General features: G+C 47.9%; 1 protein-coding gene across 6 annotated transcripts in view; it reads right to left on the bottom strand.

Annotated features, from left to right (window-relative positions):
- The window catches only part of RAP1GAP2 (RAP1 GTPase activating protein 2), a 217756-nt gene that overhangs the window by 57253 nt on the left and 138577 nt on the right, over positions 1–21926 (bottom strand). For all 6 annotated transcript variants that reach the window (XR_003506667.1, XM_027516682.1, XM_027516683.1 and 3 more), the window contains one exon: positions 5146–5181. Coding sequence is in view for 5 of the 6 variants with exons in the window: in XM_027516682.1 (XP_027372483.1) it covers positions 5146–5181 (36 nt within the window). In the remaining variant the exon portion in view is untranslated. The remainder of the gene's footprint in view (positions 1–5145; positions 5182–21926) is intronic.

Genomic DNA, 21926 nt, shown 5'->3' with positions numbered 1-21926 from the left:
AGAAGACGAGCCAAACAGAGGAGTTTATCAGGAGCAGCTGCCTTAGCTGGCAGTTAGTGACAGCAGCAGCAGCAGCTGGCGCGGCCCTTACACACTCAGGCCTCACAGAAGCCTCGGGCAAGGCAGCAGGTTAACAGCATGGGCTCAAGCCAGATCACAGGGGTTCCAAGCCAGATCATGGGGGTTCAAATCCCAACACTGCCACTTACGACCTGATGACCCTGGGCAAGTCACAAAACCTCTGTGTAGCTCAGTGTTCCCATCTGTAAAATGGGAATGAAAACGGCACCTACTCTGGTAGTGAAGATTCAATGTTGAGAATGTGTTGAGCCCTTGGAAGAGTGCTCAGAATATGGTAAAAGCTATAGGTAAGCAGCTTTTCTATGCTGGTGCTTTTTTTTTTTGGCTGCGCTGGGTCTTCGTTGCTTTGCACAGGCTTTCTCCCTAGTTGCAGCAAGCAGGGGTTGGTTACACGGGCTTAGTTGCCCCATGGCACATGGAATCTTCCCAGACCAGGGATCAAACCCATGTCCCCTACATTGCAAAGCGGCTTCTTATCCACTGTACCACCAGGCAAGACCCATTCCGGTGCTTAAACATCTCCACCAGGCTCTCTCAAAGCCAACAGGTGAGGGGTGAGGGATGGAAACCTGCATCTTGGGGTGTCGGTACCCGCAGGCTGGACCTCATGCCACAGCAGCTCCACCCCTCCCTGGTGGGAGGCCCCACGGCTGACAGGCAGGTGGCCCGGTCCTCACTCTGCTGTTGTCTTACTGCCAGTGACCCTTGACGAAGCTGAGCCTCTTGCAGCTTCCACAGCTTCAATTGCGAAATGAGGATTCTAACATCCACCCATCCATCTCACAGAGGTGTCATCGCAAGGGTCAGGCACCTTCACTGGGCCTGGATTAAAGGGCGTCATCTGCAGGCGTCTGGAAGGTGCTCTTCTGGGGAGCAGGGCCCAGTCCAACGGTGCCACGTTCTGACTTAAGTGGGTTTTGAGGGGCTGGGGTACATGGTGTCCCCAAAACTGTTTGAATAAATTCCGACAAGGGTGTGAGATGCTGGGACACACTGGGACACGCAGGCCCCTCTGGAGAGAAGAGTGTCCTGCAGCAGCCCCTGCCTGATCATAATATTACACAGCAGGAGCTTGACCTTGCACAGCGCTCCCTCCTTCAGTCTCCTCTGAAAACCCTCAGCACCTATTTACCAACACAGAAGCGGGGGCCCTGGGAGGAGGTTCCTGGAGCTAGTGGCTGTCAGCACCTGGAGGTGAAGCCAGGCCGTGTGTCTACAGTGCGGAGGCCTGTCCCGCAGCCCTCAGAGCCCAGGACTCCTGCTCACTCACTGGGTGGATTTAGACTCGGGCTTCTCCGGACTTGGTGGGACTGAGTCACCTGCAGCGCCGTCCAGGAGGGCGTGGGGAGGGCCCCTCCCACTCGACAGGCCCTCCTTTCCCCACATGGGATGAAAACCACCTGAGTGGACAGCAGTCCCTGACCAGGGAAGCAAACTGGGAGGGTGAAGAGAGGGGTGATGTCAGGAGTTGGTCTGTTTGTCCTTCGTTAGTCATCCGTCCCTGGAAACAGCCCTGGGCAGGTGAGCAAACCTCCTCCAGTGCCCTCCCCCCGACAGAGCTGCCGCCCAGCACTGGGGCCTCTCCATGCGTCAGCCTTTGCTATTGTTGTTCAGTTGCTAAGTCAGTTGCTAAGTCGTATCCGACTCCTTGCGACCCCATGGACTACAGCACACCTCGGTCCCCTGTCCTTCACTATCTCCCGGAGCTTGCTCAAACTCATGTCCATTGAGTCAATGATGCCATCCAACCATCTCATCTTCTGTCGCCCCCTTCTCCTCCTGCCTTCAATCTTTCCCAGCATCAGGGTCTTTTCCAATGAGTTGGCTCTTCACATCAGGTGGCCAAAGTATTGGAACTTCAGCGTCCGCATCAGTCCTTCCAATGAATATTCAGGGTTGATTTCCTTTAGGATTGACTGGTTTGATCTCCTTGCTATAGGTGTCATGATTATGGCCCCCTCCCTCATCCCTGGCCATGTGGACACTGAGGTTCAGAGAGGTAGAATGACTTGACCAAGGATGTTCAGCTAGAGAGTATCAGATAGAACTTGAACCCAGGACCGAAGGGATCCAAAGCTTGTGCACTTCTGTTGCTTCATAGGATTTTGCTCTTCTTCAAATCCCTTGACTCTCGGTCAGGGAGGTCAGGAGTCCTGGATCTTAGTCTCAGCTCTTCACAACTCTCAGAGAGCCCTGGATGCTACAATACTTGAGGCTCTGTCTCCACGCCCGCAGCATGAAAGAGGGCGCCCACACTCAAGGACAGACTCCGGCCACACTTCACACCAGCCACTTCCCCACATGACTTTCAGACACATGGAACAGCTGGAAGCTGCAGCCCCTTGGAGGCTGGGGCCCAGTGGGCACTAGGCAGAGGCCCAAGCATTGGGAAGCCTGGTCTCAGCCCCAGGTAGTCTCAACTGAGATGAAACTGACCACCCACCCACAGGGGTCAGCCACCTGCCGTGGAGACAGAAAGGAAGCATAAAAACCAGACCCTTGGGAATTCTCTGGTGGTCCCGTGGTTAAGACTCTGAAGCTTCACTGCAGAGGGCGTGGTTGCATCTCTGGTTAGAGAACTAAGATCCTGCAAGCCTCGTAGTATGGCCAGAAAAAAATAAAACAGACCCCCTGCCCTTGACAGGCTCCCAATCTAGCTGAGAAGACAACTCAGCAGCCTTGAAACAAGAGAATGATGAGGTCAGTTGAGTCAGGGCTAGGGGGAGGGAAGTGGGTAAAGAGATAGGGGTGAGTGGATTGCAGGAGCAACCAGAGAGAAGGCAGGGCAAGCTGCAAATTCCCCACCAGCTTGGCAGAGTGCAGAGTGGGACTCCAGGGATTGAGGTAGAAATCCCGGCTTTACTTAATTATGTGCTGCCTCCCACCACTCACTGTCAAGGCCAAGGCCCTCCCTGTTTCCGAACTTGACTGTAGGTTCCCTAAATACATATAAATTAGCTTGTAGTCTACACACTGCTGGGCACAGAAGGGGATTTTAATAACTTGCTTGTGATAATAACACAACCACTAATAATAGTTTTCCCTTCAACCATCCCTACCTCTCCCCACCCTTAGGGCGGCGACCTGGCTTTTCCATGAGGACCATGCTTGATTGCTGGTGGCAGTCACCCTCTCAGCAGCTCCACCTGCGTCTCAGGCAGACTGTGGGCACTTCATTTGCCTACCTTCTAGAGCTTCCAAACCATCACTACAGAATCTTCCTTCCTGGAGCCTGGAGCGTCTACTTAGCCACCATAACATAGTAGCTAAGCCTTCTGGCTCCAAAGCTACCATAACAACCTATCAGCCCTTGAGTGCTTTACTTAATAGCTCTGTGCCTTGGTTTTCTCATCTGTGAAATGGGGATAACAATATACCTACTTCCTGTGGGACTTCTCAGGAAGAAATGAGGTGACACCTATCAATCTCTGAGCCCAGAGAAGTGTCTGAAATGTGTAGGCTATCATCAGCATCTTCTTCCCATCTGTAACTGTTATTTCTCATTTCATCCGGACAACCATGTAAGTGGGTATTTGCATTCTCATTTGCAGAACCTGTGCTATCATGATTTATGAGAAATATTAATATATATTTGGTATAGCAGCCAGGTCCCAGGGGCTCCCACTGGCCAAATCTAAGATAACTTGAGCATTAAAATAAAGATTTTATTATATAGACTATAAACTATAGTATAATCAGAATCCATGAGTCCATACCAATGAGTGAATGGATGAATGGATGGATGGATAGATGGACAAATGAATAAATGAACGGAGAAAAGGGAAAGCTCTTTCTAATTGTAGAAAGCCAACTATAAACGTAGGAAAAACCTAAAACCCTTGGCATTTCCTAGGTGTTAAGAGCAATGGAGCATCTCTTTTTACAGCATTTGAACCTTTGTCCTTCATTTCTGAAACAGCTCCAGAACCAGAAAGGTGAAAGGGGTGTCTTGTTATTCATAAGCTTATGTTAATGAGGTAACTTCTGGGAAGCCCCTAAGGATGGGAGCTTGTTGCTAGGGGAACCAACCCTGATTAGAAGGTTGGAACTTTCAGCCCCACCCTCAACCTCCAGAGACAGAGGAGAGGCTGGAGAGTCAATCAATCACCAATGGCCAATGATTTAATCAATCATCCTGTTTAAAGAAGCCTCCACAAAAACCCACAAGGATGGGGATTTTCTAGCTGGTGAACACACACTGTTCCTGAAGAAGGCATGGGAGCTTGCATCCCTTCCCACATACCTTGCCCTCGGCCATTCTTCCATCTGGCTGTTCCTGAGTTCTCTCTTTTTATAATAAGCTGTTAACCTAGTAAGTCAGTGGGTTTCCTGAGTTCTGTGAGTCGCTCTAGTGAATTAATGGAACCAAGGAGTGATCATGGGAACCTCTGATTTATAGCCAGTGAGTCAAAACACGAGTGATAATCTGGATTTGGGATTGGGGTTGAAGTCAGAGGAGGGTGGTCTTGTGGGACTGAGCCCTTCACCTGTGAGATCTCCAGGGAGACTGTGTCAGAACTGGGTGAAATTGTAGGGCACCCAGCTGGTGTCGCTGAATTGTTTAGTGTGGGAAAACGGCCACGCGTTTGGCATCAGAGTGAAGCGAGAACAGTGAGTAGACAGAAAACAGGAACCAGAGGCTCAGAAAAGGGTAGGAGCTAGTGCTAGCGAGTGTTAGAAGCAGGATTTGAACTCAGGTCTGTCTCCTACTTGGCTGCTCTGCCTCCCAGACGTGAGATGACTCCTCTAAGAAGGGGCTTTCTTTCTGACCCATTCCAGGAATGACGGACCCTCTCAAACCCTCCCCACATCCGTCTGCCCTGCTGGCAGGTTCTGTTTATCTTCTCTCCATCCTTCAGGCAGGAACCATTCCAGAATCCTGAGTGCTGTTCACGTGGAAATGGCCCAGGCCCTCAGAACTGTGAGTGCTCTCCCCTCTGCCCTCCCTCCAAGGACCTGAGTTTTGCCCGTGGGTTTCTCCTGGTGTTGTGTCCTGAGGTCACTGCGGCACTCCCACCCGGGCCTTGCCCCACCCCACCCCACCCCCACATTGAGGATGCTTACCTGCATTTTCTCCAGCATCTCGAAGAACTCCGCCGACTGAAAGACACAAACAGGGCAGAGAGACAAAGACAGGGCGTCAGCCAGGAGGTAGAGAGAAAAAGCCTCCCTGCTGACTGTCTGGAAGCTCAACCCCGGCTTCCCCAGGGATGAAATTCATTTGGATCAAGAAAGAAGATAATTTGATTTCGCCTTTGCAGGGCTGGAAGGGCCAGAACACCCCATAGAACAAGACGGGGAACAAAGCGCGCCCAGGCTGGCACATGGCCCTGGAGAGAACAGTTACTCAGTCTCTGTCAAGAGGGAGGGGCCCCTGGGAAAAGCCGAGGTTTCCCCAGCGCCTGGAGATTCACCGTCCGGCAGCATTTGTGCTTGGGATGCTTTCAACCCAACAGTGGGGCCAAGATGTCCCACACAAATAGACTTCCAAGTTTTGTGGCAACACACAGCCCCTTCTGTCTCCTCACAAAAGTCTCACTTAGAATTCCAGCATACAAAACCAGTTAAAGCATGCCGCCCTGACCAAAACAGCTGTGAAAGCTTGAGCCCTGGCGGGTCACCTCTGCCTGTCCCTGTCCGCTGTCCCCAAGGGACATTTTGGGAACCCGAGAACTTGAGAGCAAAGCCTGAAAACTGCAGCCTCCAGGAGCCTGGATGGGTTATTTTTAAAATCATAAACTATGTAAAAATTTTAACCTACTTTGGTGCCAACTTTGTAAACTCCAGATAAGACCAAAAAGAGAAAAAGAAGGTGGAATGGAAGGGTGAGGGGCTGAAAGCTGTATCCTAACAAAACACAGGCAGAGGTTCCACCAGAAGTGTCCCCACTTCCCATTCTGTGAAAAGAGCTCTACTTTCTTCTGGGCATTGGCAAGCCCTGAGTTAATCAGCACACAGAATGGACTGTCCCCAGATGAATAGGGAACAAAAGAAAGCAGTGAAAAGAAAACATGTCCTTGTCGCTTCTCCACATAGAGGTAGGGCATCCATCCTGCCTTCCTCTGCAGGCACCCACAGGCCAGAACTGCCTGATGTCCCCGTCAGCCTCCACATTCTCAGAAGAGAACCACCATGGAAGGACCCTTATGGAGTCATGGGCAGAAACCAGGCCCTGCTTCAGACTCCAAGTGACCTCTCCCAAGCTAAAACTGGCCCATCAGAGGCAGAGTTTCCAACCTCTGCAAAGTTCAGGTTCCAGAGTCTGGAAACCCCACATGTGAATGTTCAGGGTTGAGGACAAGCTTCGGGCACCCACGTCAAGCACCTTTGACCAGAAGCTGCCAACAAACATCCAGCTCTCAAATCTATCCTTCCCATTTGCTCTGTGGATTCTAACCAACTCCAATCTCCAGGATACCAAGAATAATAATGAACTTACACAGGGACTTCCCTGGTGGTCAAGGGGTTACGAATCCACCTCCCGGTGCAGGCGAGGCAGTTGGATCCCTGGCTGGTGAACTAAGATCCCACATGCTGCAAAGCAACTAAGCCCGTGCAGCACAATCACTGAGCCTGCACAGCACAGCTAGAAAGAAACCCTCAAGCCGCAACAGAAGGCCCGCATGACACACCTAAGACCTGACACAGCCAAATAAACAGACAACTTTTTAAAAAAAGAACTTATACAAATTAGTAAGGATAGAAAGATGAGAAGAAAGAGGATAAGAAGATAGAAACAATCAATCAACATTTTTAAATACACAAACCGCTGACCCAACAATTCCTCTTCTAGAACATATACTATAAACACATTGACACATGAACACAGAGAGAGACACAATAAAATGGTCACTGAAGCATTGTTTGTAACAGCAAAAAAAAAAGTGGAAACAACTTAAATATCGATCTATAGGAAACTGATCAGAATAAGCTACACAGAATAAAATACAAATACTATGGGAAGCCATGTGTCAATAATTTAGATAACTTAGATGAAATGGGGACTTCCATGGTGGCTCAGACAGTAAAGAATCTGCCTGCAATACGGAGGACCCAGGTTCAATCCCTGCGTTGAGAAGATCCTCTGGAGAAGGGAATAGCAACCCTTGCCTGGAGAATTCATGGACAGAGGAGCCTGCTGGGCTACAGTCCATGGGGCCACAAAGGGTGGGGCACAGCTAAGCGACTAATACATAGCAGATGAAATGGACAATCCCCAGCCATCACAGACTACCAAAACTGACTCAGGAAGAAACAGAAGATCTAAAAAGACCTATAATAAATAATAGAGGTTGGATTAGTAATCAAAAAACTACCCACAAAGAAAAGCCCAGGTCCAGATGGCCTTTAGTTGTAAATTCTAGCCCTTAAAGAAAAAGTAATACTAATTCCTCCCAAACTCCTCCAGGAATAGAAGAGGGAACACTTCCCAACTTATTTCATGAGGCTAGTACTACACTGACACCAAAATTAACATCACAAGAAAAGAAAACTACAGGCCAATACAGCTTATGAAAATAAATGCAAAAATTCTCAACAAAATTCCAGCAAACTGAACCCAGCAACATAAAAAGAACTACCATTTCAGTAATTCCACTCCCAGGTATATACCCCCAAGACAAGTGAAAACACACGTCCACTCAAGAACTTGTACACGCATGTTCACAGCAGCAGTATTCATAATACCCCCCAAAGTGGAAACAACCCAGATGCCCATCAACTTCTGAATAAACAGATTATAGGATATCCAGACACTAGAATAGTATTCAACCATTGAAAAAAAGAATGAAGTATTGGCACATGCTGCAACATGGATAAACCTTGAAAACACTGTGCTAAGTGAATGGACACAGACATAAAAGGCTGCATATTATGTGATTCCATTAATATAAAATGCCCAGAATAGGCAAATCTATAGAGACAGAATGTAAATTTGTGGTTGCTTAGGGCTCAGAGAAATGGAGGATTTGGAAGCTACAGGATATAAGGTTTCTATTGGAGCTGATGAAAAATGTTCTAAAATTGATTGTGGTAATGGTTACACAATTCTGTAAATAAACTAAAAACCATTAAACTGTACACTTTAAATAAAACTGCTCAATTATTCGGAAAGAAATCTGAGGACTTCCCTGGTTGTCCCATGCTTAAGAATTCGCTTTCCAATGCAGGGGACTCAGGTTCGATTCCTGGTTGGGGAACTAAGATCCCGCATGCCTCAGGGCAACTAAGCCCACACACCACAACTACAGAGCCCATGCCTCAACTAGAGAGAAGCCTGCCTGCCACAGCGAAAGATCCTGAATGCTGCAACTAAGATCGGATGCAGCCAAAATAAATATGTTTCGAAAAGAAAGCAGTAGTTCCATATTGCTAACATAAGATGCTCTCCAAGATCTACTGAATATAGGGGGGCAGGGGTGCAATTCAGAACATCACAGAGAACGTGACCGCATTTTAGTAAAAACAAAACCTAAAATTATTTATAGGTATGTATATAAATGCACAGAAAATAATACAGAAGAATATACCTCACACTGTCAAAAAGTTATTATAACAAGAAGAGGGAGAGAGTAGGGAAGGGAGTTCTGCTTTATATATGGGATGCTTCACAAGCATGTAGACCTACATTACTTGCATAGTTCAGTTTCAAAGAAATAAGTTTTGTAAAGGAAACAAAAATATGCGAAGGACTCAATTTGCTCAAGGAGAAATATAAAATGACCAGTGAAACATGCCCAGCCTCCCTAGTTATTAAAGTAGTTAAGATAATAAGAAGATAACATCTTTCACCTATCAGATTGGCCAAAATTAAAAAGAAAAGTCAGTGCTGGCAAGGACTACAGATAAGCATGTGCCTGGTACTTTCTGAAGGACAATTTGGTACAATGTGTCCAAAGCCTGAAAAATGTTCAGGTATTTTGGTCCGTAAACCTACTGTAAGGAATTTACACTAAAGCGCTATTTGGGCAACTACACAAAAATAGTGTATACAAGGATATTTGTAGAAACATTGTTTATGGGTTGAAAACAGTGGAAATAGTTGAAGTACATATCAATAAGGGAAAAATAAATAATACACGGAAGTATGCCCATACAATAAAATAACTCTAAAAGGAGATCTGTACTGGTTATGTTGGTATGAAGACTCATGTCATATCGCTCAGTGAGAAAAGTAAGGATCAGAACAATATGGTCCCTTTTTATTTTTTTATTTTTATTTTTTTTTTCTTTTTTTTATTTTTTTAATTTCAGGTATACACGTGCTCCCCATCCTGAACCCTCCTCCCTCCCCCCTCCCCATACCATCCCCCTGGGCCGTCCCAGCGCACCAGCCCCAAGCATCCAGCATCGTGCACTGAACCTGGACTGGCATCTCGTTTCATACATGACATTTCACATGTTTCAATGCCATTTTCCCAAATCTTCCCACCCTCTCCCTCTCCCACAGAGTCCATAAGACTGTTCTATACATCAGTGTCTCTTTTGCTGTCTCGTATACAGGGTTATCATTACCATCTTTCTAAATTCCATATATATGCGTTAGTATACTGTATTTATGTTTTATTTACTTATTTATTTTTGGCCATACTGGGGCTTCATTGCTGAGTGCAGACTTTCTCTCCTTGCAGCGAGTGGGGCCTATTCCCTAGCCGTGGTGCTCGGGCTTCTCACTGCAGTGGATTCTCTGGTGAAGGAGCACAGGCTCTAGGGCGCACAGGCTCAGCAGATGCAGCTCATGGGCTCTAGAGGGTGGGCTCAGCAGTTGTGGCACATGGGCTTAATTGCTCTGAGGTACGTGGAATCTTTCCAGACCAAGGATTAAACCCGTGTCCCCTGCATTAGCAGGCGGATTGTTAACCACTGGACCACCCAGGGAAGTCCTGATGCTTTTTTTTTTTCCAACATATATATCTTCCTGTGGATGTACACATCACTCTTGAAGGATATTTGCCAAGCTGAGTTATAGGTTAAGGATAATTTTTTGCTTTTCAGTATTTTTTCAATTTTCTATAATAATTATAAATCATTTCTGTAATTAATCAACTGCAAAGACTTCAACACATAATCAGAGGCTCTAACATGCCTCTCTTCCCTTCCCCAACTCCTGCTACAGTATGCCCCAACCAGCACTTTCATAAGATAGCACTCCCAGGAACACAAGTTTTACAGCCTTCTGTGCCCACAGAAAGCCCCTGAATTCAGGCCAATTAATTTCCAGGTCTAATCATGACCCTGTGTGTTATAGATAAAGAAATTCTCTTGAATCACCCCCACATCCAACTTACCCATTAGTATCTATATCTGGCAACCAAAAAAACCTTAGGTGTGTTCTTACACAATGCTCTTGTGCTAGTTAATCAATTAACCCCACATGATTAAACACTGGTCACTGGAAGTACTGGGGAAGGGCCCCCTTCCAGGTGGCTCAGTGGTAAAGAACCTGCCTGCCATGCAGGAGACTCCGGTTCAATCTCTGGGTCGGGAAGATCCCCTGGAGGAGGAAATGGCAACCCATTCTGGTATTCTTGCCTGGGAAATCCCATGGACAGAGGAGCCTGGCAGTCTACACTCCATGGAGTCTCAAGAGAGTCGGACGTGACTTTGCAACCACACAACAACAACAGATCTTAAAAATTATGAGACAAAATTAGTGATGCTGCAGGTGACCAGTGGTTCAGAGCAGGCAGGCAGCACTCCTTGCTGGGAGGTAAGAATATTAGTTCACTACTGCTACGTAACAAATTACTCCCAAAACTTAGCAACTCACAACAATGTCCATGGGTCAGGAATTCAACTGCTTCATTGGGCAGTTCTGGCTCAAGGTTTCTCAGGCAGTTGCATTCAGGATGTCAGCAGAGGCTGAAGGCTTGATTGTGGCCAGGGGATCTGCTTCTAAGATGGTTTAGTCACAAAGCTGTCAGCAGGAAGGCCCAGTTCCCATCACACGGACCTCTCCTTTGGCTGCTTGAGTGTCCTTACAGCATGGCGGCTGACCCTCCCCCACCCCAACCCACCCAGAGCAAGGCAGCCAAGAGAGAAAGCACAAAAGAAGCTATAGTACCTTTACACCTATTCCTTATTCTAGTCCTTACTTTTATCTTATTTTATCCTTATTCTTTATCCTACTCCTTATTCTTTATGGGTTTTTTTAATATATTTTTTTTTTATTTGGATGCTTTGGGTCTTAGTTGCAGCATGCAGGAACTTTCTCGCAGCATGTGGGATCTTTTGTTGCAGCACTTAGACTTCACTCTAGCTGTGGTGAACAGGCTCCAGAGCACACAGGCTTGGAAGCTGCAGCCTGTGGCCTCAGTTGCCCCGTGGCAGGTAGGATCTTAGTTTCCTGACCAGGGATTGAACCCATGTCCCCTGCATTCAAAGGCGGATTCTTAACCAATGAACCACCAGGGAAGTCCCTGTCCTATTCTTCAGAAGCAAGTGTCCATGACCAGCCTGCACTCGAACGGATAGGAATGAGGTTCCACCTCTACAGGAGAGAAGTGTCAAAGAATTCGAGGTCATGTTTTAAAATGACCGCATCAAGGAAGGCTTCTTGTAAGGCTTCTGGTTGTAAATGCAACCAGACCTTAAAAGATAAACAGGAATCACTTGATAGAGAAGGAGTGTGTGTTAGTTGCTCAGGCTTGTCTGACTCTTTGCGACCCCATGGACTGTAGCCCACCAGGCTCCTCTTGTCCATGGGGATTCTCCAGGCAAGAATACTGGAGTGGGTTGCCGTTTCCTTCTCCGGTAGGGGGAATCTTTCCAACCCAGGGATTGGACCCAGATCTCCTGCATTGCAGGTGGATGCTTTACCATCTGAGCTACTAGGGAAGCCCAATAGAAAGGGTGCGGAGGGCGTTACAGGCAGTGGTATAACACGAGGGCAAAGGTGAAGGAGCATGGTGTGTACTCAATGAACGGTGAGTGGATCAACTCGGCTGCCCGAGGCCTCTGGGTCAACATCCTGAAGTTCAGACTGAAAAGGAGGGTGCAGGCCTGAGAGACTCTGAATGTCAGGAATTTGGGCTTAATCTGGAAGGTCCTGGAAAGCTACTGAGGTTTGCGTATGGTAGAAAGACTGTCCTCCCTTAATATCTGTGGGGGATTGGTTCCAGCATCCCTGAGGATACTGAAATCCAAGGATGCTCCAGGCCCTTAAAGACAATGGCGCAGGGACTTCCCTGGTGGTCGACTAGTTAAGAAGTTGCCTTCCAATGCAAGAGACACAGGTTCAATCCCTAGTCCGGGAAGAATCCACATGCACTGGTGTGATTAAGCCTGTGTACCACAACTTCTGAGCCCATACCCCCCGCCCCCAACAGCCCACGCTCCAAAAAGATAAAAGAAGCCAGTGCAATGAAAAGCCCGTGCACCATAACTGGAGAGTACCCCCTGCTCACCACAACTAGAGAAAGCCCATGAAACACTGAAGACCCAGTGCAGCCAAAACTAAATAAATGAATAAAGAAAATTTTTTAAGAAAAGAAAATGATGGCGCACAAGTGCCCCCTTTTCCCACAGGTTCCACCAGCTGGGGATCAAAATCAAAATCTTTGGTTAAATCTGTGGATGCAAAACCCATGGATACAGAGGGTCAATTCAACAGGAGCCATAGAATCCAGTGGTCAAATCCAGGTCTGGAGAGTGGCCGACACCCTACTGACCGGTTTGTGTGGCACAAGGCCTGTGATTCAATCTCTCTTACTTCCCTCACCTGAAAGCGGAATCAGCCCCTGCCTTTCAGGGCTCACGTGAAGATGAAGTAAGAATATAAACAAGAAGTGCCAGAGCCTGGTCCATGGCTTTTGTTATTGTTCAATCGCTAAGTCGTGTCTTACTCTTTATGACCCCATGGACTGCAGCACACCAGGCTCCCCTGTCCTTCACTATCTCCTGGGGTTTTCTCACATTCATGTCCATTGAGTCGGTGATGCTATCTAACCTTTTCATCCTCTGCTGCCTGCTTCTCCTCCTGCCTTCAATCTTTCCCAGATCAGGGTCTTTTCCAATGAATGGGCTCTTCATAACAGGTGGCCAAGTGTTGGAGCTTCAGCTTCAGCATCAGTCCTTCCAATGAATATTCAGGGTTGATTTCCTTCAGGATTGACTGGTTTGATCTCCTTGCTGTCCAAGGGACTCTCAGGAGTCTTCTCCAACACCACAGTTCGAAAGCACCAATTCTTCAGTGCTCAACCTTCTTTACAGTCCAACTCTCACATTCATACATGACTACTGGAAAAACAGCAACTTCTATAAGGAATTCTGAGAAACTTCACTCTGGAAATAAACTCTGTCCTGCTGGGAGATGATCTAGTACCTTTAGGTAGTTAGCTTTTCCTTTTATTTTTATGAAAATTTTTATTTATTTAATTTTTGGCCCCGCTGTGCAGCATGCCAGATCTTAGGCCCCAACCAAGGATCAAACCCGTGCCCCCTGCAGTGGAAGCAAACAGTCTTAACAACTGGATCACCAGGGAAGTCCCACCTTCTCCTGATTAAGCTTTTCTTGACTTCGTCCATCTTCCCAGAGGCAGTGTGTTTCGATTACTGTTAAAAATGGGTCTACTTCCTGAATGAAGATGCTCCATGGCCTCGGGGCTGGCACAGATGATGAGATAAAAGGGCTGTGACTCAGCCTCAGTCCTGAGTAACGCACAGGGTGGACAACTGCGGCGTGGACAGTGTCCAGGAGCAGAAATTGGCCAGTGGCAACTCGGCCTGGGCTGACCTGGCCCCACTTCGTGGTGACTTGTTGAACTTTCCAGTGGGATGGTGCCAGCCTTGGCAAAGAGCAAGCCTCCTTTTCCACCCAGAAGCAAGGTGACTCAGGCCAGCCTGGGACCGCAGTTCCAGTCCCACCCTTGTCCACACCCCCTGAGACTGCCTCACGCAGCCAAGGGCGCGCAGCAGGCATGCAATAAATGCTCACTGACTCACGGGCATCATCCCACAGGCCCTTCAGGACAGAATGAGGCCCTGCCGGAAGCATCCTTCAGAAGGGCACCCCCTCCATCAGTTAGCAAGAAATGTAGTTCGGCTTCCTCACCAGTAGCAGTGGCCCAGCTGTCTAACTTATTATTAGCAATAGCCATCACCACCCAAATCTGAGCAGAGGCCAGCTTTCCCCCTGGGCTCTGCTTTAACAGCCAGTCGAGTAGTCCATGAAATAATCACCGAGAGCCAGCGCCCAGCTAAGGAATCCACAGGCTGGGCCCCGAGGGTCTGTCCAGGTTCAAGCCATGTCCTCCCACCTCCCCGTACAGAAACTACCCAAACTTCTTTAGAAGGACAAAGCAAGTCCTTGTGGGGAGAGGGTCAGAGGAGGTCCGAGGTAACAGAGGCAGGAGAGAACAGGAACTGCAAAGCCAGTCTTGAGGAATCTTCCCGGCACCCCTCCTTGTTCACTCTGGTGCCAGCCCCCTGCCCAGGTGGTGAAGAAGCAGAAACAATGGAAGAAATTCAGTACAGGAGGGCCACCGCCCCATCTCAGCACCCTGGCCTCTTCCTGGGGACAGAAGCGGCCTGGCCTACCTCTCTCTGGTCCACAGCAGCTCTACACGTGGATGCGGCCTTTCCCAGCAGATGGGCGGCCACCTGTTCTTTCCTTCTTACAGCATCGCAGCTCGGAGGCCCCCACCAGCACATTCCCCACCTCTTTCCTCCTCCTCTCTGAACCTCGCTGGAGATGTAACACCCACCACCATCCATCTGCTGCCCACCGGATCCCTGCTGGGGGTCCTGCCCTAGCTTTGGGCTCCTCTGCTCCCCTCTTGCAGGCAGGCTGTGTTTGTGTGTGAGCAGCCTTCTTACACTCTTACCCAGGAGGTACCACCCACCCACTGCTCACACACAGGACGAGGTTGTGTGAGCACCTGAGCCTTGCAACGGGGCTCAGAACCGCACCGACTCACAGGGCTGTGGTCGGATAACGTGAGCCTGTCTGCAGAGCCGGGGACGGCACCCAACGCAGGACTCACTCCATGCACGGCAGCAGCGACTGTCTCCTGATCCAGCCTCAACGCAGGACGTGCATGAAGAGGCCAAGTCATATTAACAGCGACCAGAAGGGCTAAAACCAAACAAGGATGGAAGACAAGGTGTCTTCCAGCCCACAGGGGTCCCACGAAAACAGGATGGAGATGAGTTTGGGGTGGGGGAGAAAACAGGGGTCTGAGCAGGTTTCTCATCCCACAGGGAAGGAAGACATCACTAAAGAAAAGGATTCCTGCAGAATTTCATAGAGATTTTTGGAAACTTGGGGAGCTGGGAGCCCAGAGCACACACCCCGTTGGGAACCAGATCAGATGTGTCCCAGGGCTGCCCAACCATACCACACACTGAGCTATCCCGGCTCAGCTGCTGGCTCAGAGGCCCCTATCTGCAGGATAGCAGGATGAGGGCCAGCTGGATGCCAGCCTGGCTGCTGAAACCTGTAGAGGAAGGCAAAGGATGGTCCATGAGAACGGAAAGCCCTTGAGGGCAGGGCTCTGATTATTTTCTTCACTGCTATATCCCTGGGTTTACAGCTGCCTGGCACAGAGGAGATGCTCAGGAAACATTTCCTGAGTGAATGACTCAAAACCCTGCCCTGCAAGATGAGAATGAAATGGGCAGGGGAGACTGACTGTAAGTGACTGGAGCTATCTCCTCGGGATGGCTACAGTCAGGGCAGGCCAGGCCACTGCATGTGCTCCTAAGCGCTGTCTCTTCTCTGACCACAGACTGCACCCCTCACCCTGGACAGCCAACAGGAGTCCCCAGTAAGTTCCATCCAGACACAGGTCCTATTCCAATCAATTCTCCCCTATGCACACTTCATGCTTCTCCTTCCCTGCTCTGGTCTCCCTTCCCACCGTCTCACACTGAACATAGCTCCTTGGCTGCTGGAGTCCTGCAGAGGCACAGCTTCAACTATGTCACCTTGGGTCAGGAGCCTGCAAGACTCTTTATTACCTATGGCAATGGTGATACAATGGAACCACGTGAAGGAGCTGTTAAAACCCAGGTTCCTGCCATCACCACCACACTGCCGCCAAGAGAATCTGCATTTCTAACACACTCCCAGGTAATACCGATACTCCTGACCAGAGACCACACTGTGAGAACCACTGACCTATGGAATTATCATGTTTAATGCAGAGGGGGTGTGAAAGGGACCAAACTGGCCAGAGCAGAGATAGGACAGGGAAAAGAGTGGGAGGATGGCTGGTTTTTATAAGACATCTTCAAAATTAGGCAGATTCATTTTTAAATCTATGAAAGAGGATTTGAAAATGCAAATGACTACAAGTACCAGGCAAGTAACATTTAAAAATGAAGAGATAACAAGAGATTGGATCTGTAATCCAAAACCTCCCAACAGAGAAAAGTCCAGGGTCAGACGGCTTCATGGTAAATTCCAACAAACATTTAAAGAAGAATTAGCACCAATCCTTCATAAACTCTTCCAGAGGAAGCAAAGAGGAAGGAACACTACTTAACTCATTCTATGGGCCAGCATTACCAAAACCACACAAAGAAACCACAAGGAAATAAAACTACAGACCAATATCCCTGATGGACACAGATGTAAAAATTCTCAACAAAATACTAGCTCATCAAACCCAACAGCATGTTACGCACTGTGTCCAGGTGGGATTTATCCCAGGAATGCAAGGTTGGTTCAACATAAGGAAGGAAATCAATCATCACATTAATGGAATTAAGGGGAAAAAAAAAAAACACAAAATCATCTCGATACAGAAAGAGCATCTGACAAAATCTAATGCCCTTTCTTGATGAAAAAAACACTCAGAAAACTAGGAATAGAAGGAACTTCCTCAACATGATGAGGGCTTTTTTTTTAAACCTATAGCTAACATCATGCTCAATGATACTGAAAGCATACTGCAAGCTTTCCCCCTGAGATCAGGAACCAAGAATGCCCACTTTCTCCACTACTATTTTGTGTACTGAAAGTTCTATCCTGAACAATTGGACAAGAGAAAGAAATGAAAAAGGAAAAATAAAACTATATTTGCAGGTGACATGATCCAATATGGGAAACCCAAAGAATCCACAAAAACACTACTAGAGCTAATAAAGAAAATCAGAAAAATTGCAGAGTGCAAGATCAGCACACAAAAGTCATTTGTACTTCTATACACCAGCAATGAACAATCTGAAGAGAAAATTAAGAAAACAACTCCATTTACAAGAATATCAAAAAAATAAAATAAAATCCCTAGAATAATTTAACCAAGGAGGTAAAGGATTCAAGTACTGAAAACTAAAAGACATTGATGAAAGAAATTAAAGAAGACTTAAATAAATGGTATGGCATTCCTTGTTCATGGGTTGGAAGAATCAGTATTGTGAAGACGGCAATAACCACCCAAAGTGATCAACAGATTCAATCCAATCCCTATCAAAATTCAAGTTGGATTTCTTTGCAGAAGTTGACAAGCTGTTCCCAAAATTGATGTGGAAACTCAAGGAACTCAGAATAGCCAAAACATTCTTGGGAAAAAACTCACAATTTCCAATTTCAAAACTTACTACAAGGCTACAGTGATCAAAACAGTGTATTACTGGCATAAGGATAAACAATGGAATAAAATTTAGAGCCCAGAGATAAATCCATGCATTTCTGGCCAATTGACTCTTGACAAGGTCAAGACCAAAAGAACAGTCTTTTCAACAAATGGTGCTAGAAAAACTAGATACCCACGTGCAAAATAAACAAAGTTGGACACCTGTACACCAAACCACATGCAGAAAGCAAAAACTTAAATCTAAGAGCTAAAACTGTAAAACTCTTGGAAGAAAACACAAGGTTAAATTTTCATGGTCTTAGATTTGGTAACGTATTCTTAGACACGACACCAACAAAAAAGGAAACATAAATTATTGAACATAAAAATTCAAAACTTTTGTGCTTTAATGGACATTATCAAGAAAGTAAAAAAACAACCAACAGAATGGGAGAAAATATTTGGAAGGCACACATCTGTATCCAGAACACATGGGCTTTCCTGGTAGCTCAGCAGTAAAGAACCGCCTGCAATGCAGGAGACACAGGAGACGCTGGTTTGATCCCTGGGTCAGGAAGACCCCCTGGAGGAGGGCATGACAACTCAGTCCAGTATTCTTGCCTGGAGAACCCCATAGGCAGAGGAGCCTCGTGGCCTACAGTTCATGGGGTTGCAGAGAGTCAAACACGACTGAAGCCACTGAGTAGCACATAAGCGTGCACATCCAGAATATATAAAGAACTCTGATAACTTAAGACAAACAACCCTCTTTTAAAATAGGAAAAGGACTTGAACAGACATTTCTCCAAAGAAGATATACAAACGGACAATAGGAAAATGAAAAAAACACTCTACATCATTAAGTGGTGTGCATGGGTATGCTAAGTCCCTTCAGTCGAGTTGTGGGGAAATGCAAATCAAAACCACAATGAGATACCATTCTCACACCCACTGGGATGGCTATAGTCAAAAAATAGAAAATAACAGGTGCTGGCGAGCATGTGGAAAAATTGGAACCCTCACACATTGCTGGTGGGAATGTAAAATGGCACAGCTGCTGTGGAAAACAGTTTGGCAGGTCCTCAATAAGTTAAACATAGAGTTGCCATATGACCCAGCAATTCCACTCCTAGGTAGATACCCGAAGAACCGAAAACAAGTACTCACACAAATACTCACATTTACACAAATGTTGTTCATTCATGCACTGAAGAGTTGCACCATTTACACTTGCCAAAAGGTAGAAACAGCCCAAATGTCCATCACAACCGGACAGATTAACAAATTGTGGTGCATCCACACAACAGAATATCATTCAGCCAGGAAAAGAAACCAAGTGCTCATACGAGCTACAAGGTGAATAAGCCTCAGAAAAGCATCCCAAGTGAAAGATGCCAGACACAAAAGGTCCCATACCGTACGACTCCATTTCTACAAAATATCCGGAATAGGCAAATCAATCCATAGAGAGAGAAAGCAGATGAGTGAATGCCAGGGGCTGGAGCTGGGCGGGGGGTACGGGGGGCAATGGAGAGCAAGAGCTAAATGGGATTTGATTTGGAGGTGACAGAAATAGTTTAGAACTAGACAGAGATGATGGTTGCAAAATACTGTAAATATACTAAATGCCAATGAATCGTTCACTTCAAATGATTGATTTTATGTTGTGTACATTTTCCCTCAATGAAAAAAAGAGTTGGGAGAGTGAACCAATGGTAATGGAAGAGTGCACATCCCTTACAAAAGGGGCAACTGCTGCTCCTTTCTGCCAGGCTGCAAGCAGGAATGCCAGCTTAATGTTACCAGCGTTTTCAACATTTCAAGGTAAGCCAGAAATCCCAATTTGTATGTAAACTCCCAACTTCTAGACATTGATAACCAAATGTTCTCTACATGGACCAGACAAAATGTGTCTATGAGCCAAGTCAGTCCACAAGCCGCTGTATAACAAAGAGCCATCGCATGTTTCTAAGCTGGAAAATGAGAAGATATAAGAAAAATTTAGGGAGTCCCAGGATATTCTCTGTTGGGTACCCGTGATATGCCAGGCACTAGAGCACTGGAGCAGGCACATTACAAACGCTAGCCTGTCAGTCCACGGAAGGAGGGTTAGAGGGGTGGAAGGCATTGAGTGACTAAGCAACTTGCCCAAACTGAACACATTCAGTAAAGGCAGAAGCCAGATTCAGGTTCAGATCTATCTGGGTTTGAGAACTCCACATCTCACTGAGTGCCTGACAGACATCTCAGACTGAACTAGGCCCAACAGAACACTCAGAAACTCTTTTTTTTTTTTTTTTTTAATCATTAATTCTTCCCCTCAAAAGCTTTCCTCCACCCTAGCCAGTTTTCCCCATTGTCCACCCACTCTGACAAAATCCCCAGGATCATCACTGATTTCTTTTTCCTCATTCTCCATACCTAGTAGGCCTGCAGAGTGAAAGTGTTGCTCAGTCGTGTCCAACTCTTTGCGACACCATGGACTATAGCCTGCCAGGCTTCTCTGTCCATGGAATTCTCCAGACAAGAATACTGGAGTGGGGTCCCTTCTCCAGGGGATCATCCTGACCCAGGGATCAAACCCAGGTCTCCTGCATTGCAGGCAGATACTTCACTTTATGAGCCACCAGGGAAGCCCCAATAGGCCTGCAAGTCCAATGTCAAAACATCTCCCAAGTCTGAGCACTTGTCAACAGCATCCCTACTCCCATCATCTCTCACTGCCCCTCATCAGGACCACGCAGCAGCCTCCTCGGCAGTCCCCAGCTTCCACACCAGTGACCCCCTATCCAGCCCAGCCCCCTCGGACATCAGCCACACAGTCTTTCTGGAAGATAAATCAGATGGTACCCATCTCCCTCCAGTGCACCACTCCACACCCTGCCAAGGTCAAGGGGTGTCAGGACATTTCGGTTTGTAACAAGGTCACCAGGCTTACACCCTGCCCCCTGCTCTGGAGCTACTGGTGGCTCAGCCTGAGATTGGGGGATTTTTCGACCAACCCTCAAACAAGTATCCTATCACGCCCCACACTCCCTAAACAGTCACAGTCCAGGAAGGGAAAGAAAGGAAAGAACTCAGCCCAGCCACCCCCCTCCCCCGACCTCCCGCCTGCCACAGATAGGTGTGAATGAGAAGACAGCAGTCCTGACCCCAGTTCAGCAGGAGGGGCACAAGGTCTGGCAGAGCTGAAAGAGGAGGGTGCCCACAGAGCCTCCAGGGACAATCTGACTTGGCAGGAAGGGACCTTGACTCCCAGGCCAGGGGGAAACGTCACACACACCATTCCCAAGTGTCACCCTAACAGCCCCAGGGCCCTGTGACAGGACACGGGCCCCTGCCAGGGCCTTCCTGGGCACCCAGCACAGAGCAGGGAGGGCTGCAGCCACAGGGCTGGCCTGCCAGCTCCGAGTGTCTGGAGCCAGGCAGAAGGAAGGCAGCTGCAGTGTCCCTCCCTCTCCTGCCCCTGGCACCCCACCTGGCACAGCCTGCAGGTGGGTGAGAGTCCCCTCAGGCCCTCACCCGGCATCAGGAAGCCTCGACAGAGGAGCACAGATGTGAGCCCTGCCCGGTCTCACACCAGGGCCCCCATCTCACACCTCCAGGTCAAGGGGGAAAGGCTCTGGTCCCTGACTCCACCCCACACCCCCTCTTCAGCCCTAATCCCCTCTGTCCCGGGTCTTTCCTTCCCCGAGTGACAGTGGCCTCCGCACCCCACCAGGGCTCCCTGCCAGGTGACACCGGGAGTGGTCATCTGGCTCCTGCCTTGACCGGGCCACTCTGGGCAGCTGGTGTGGACAGGCATAGCCCCCTAACCCGGGCACACTCACCAAAACGTTCTTTAAGAAATCCATCATCTTCCACCAGTGCCTTCCCCTGCGAGTTGAGGGGGGCCCTGACTGTCTGCCTGAGCAACACCGTTGTGGTGGCTGCTAGCACCCCAGCTGCTGCTGCTGCTGCTGCTGACGTTGAACAACTTCCTTAAGATCAAACAAGGAACTGCAGGACTTGGGTGTCCGCCCGGAGCTGTCATTCCACATTGACTGGATCTGACCTTTGACCCCTCTGTCACCGCCACTGTTTTTCTGGGGAACCCAGAGCTGGTGGAGCCACCGCATAGCGTATGTAGTAAGAGCGAGAGGTTCTCCCCCCAGGTGAGAGGCGCTGTAGGTTGTCAGGGGAGACTCGTTTGGGGGTGTTGGAAGCATTACTGTCTCTCCAGCCTTAATCTTTTTGTTTAATTTCATTTATTTATTTATTTGTTTAATTAGGCTGTGCTGGGTCTTCATTGCTGCACAGATTTTTCTCTAGTTGCAGTGCCTGGGCTTC

This window comes from Bos indicus x Bos taurus, chromosome 19 (assembly GCF_003369695.1).
Source record: "Bos indicus x Bos taurus breed Angus x Brahman F1 hybrid chromosome 19, Bos_hybrid_MaternalHap_v2.0, whole genome shotgun sequence".
In the NCBI taxonomy this organism is placed as follows: domain Eukaryota; kingdom Metazoa; phylum Chordata; class Mammalia; order Artiodactyla; family Bovidae; genus Bos; species Bos indicus x Bos taurus.
Note: the sequence above shows the minus strand (reverse complement) of the source record. Positions and strands in the feature narration are given on the sequence as shown.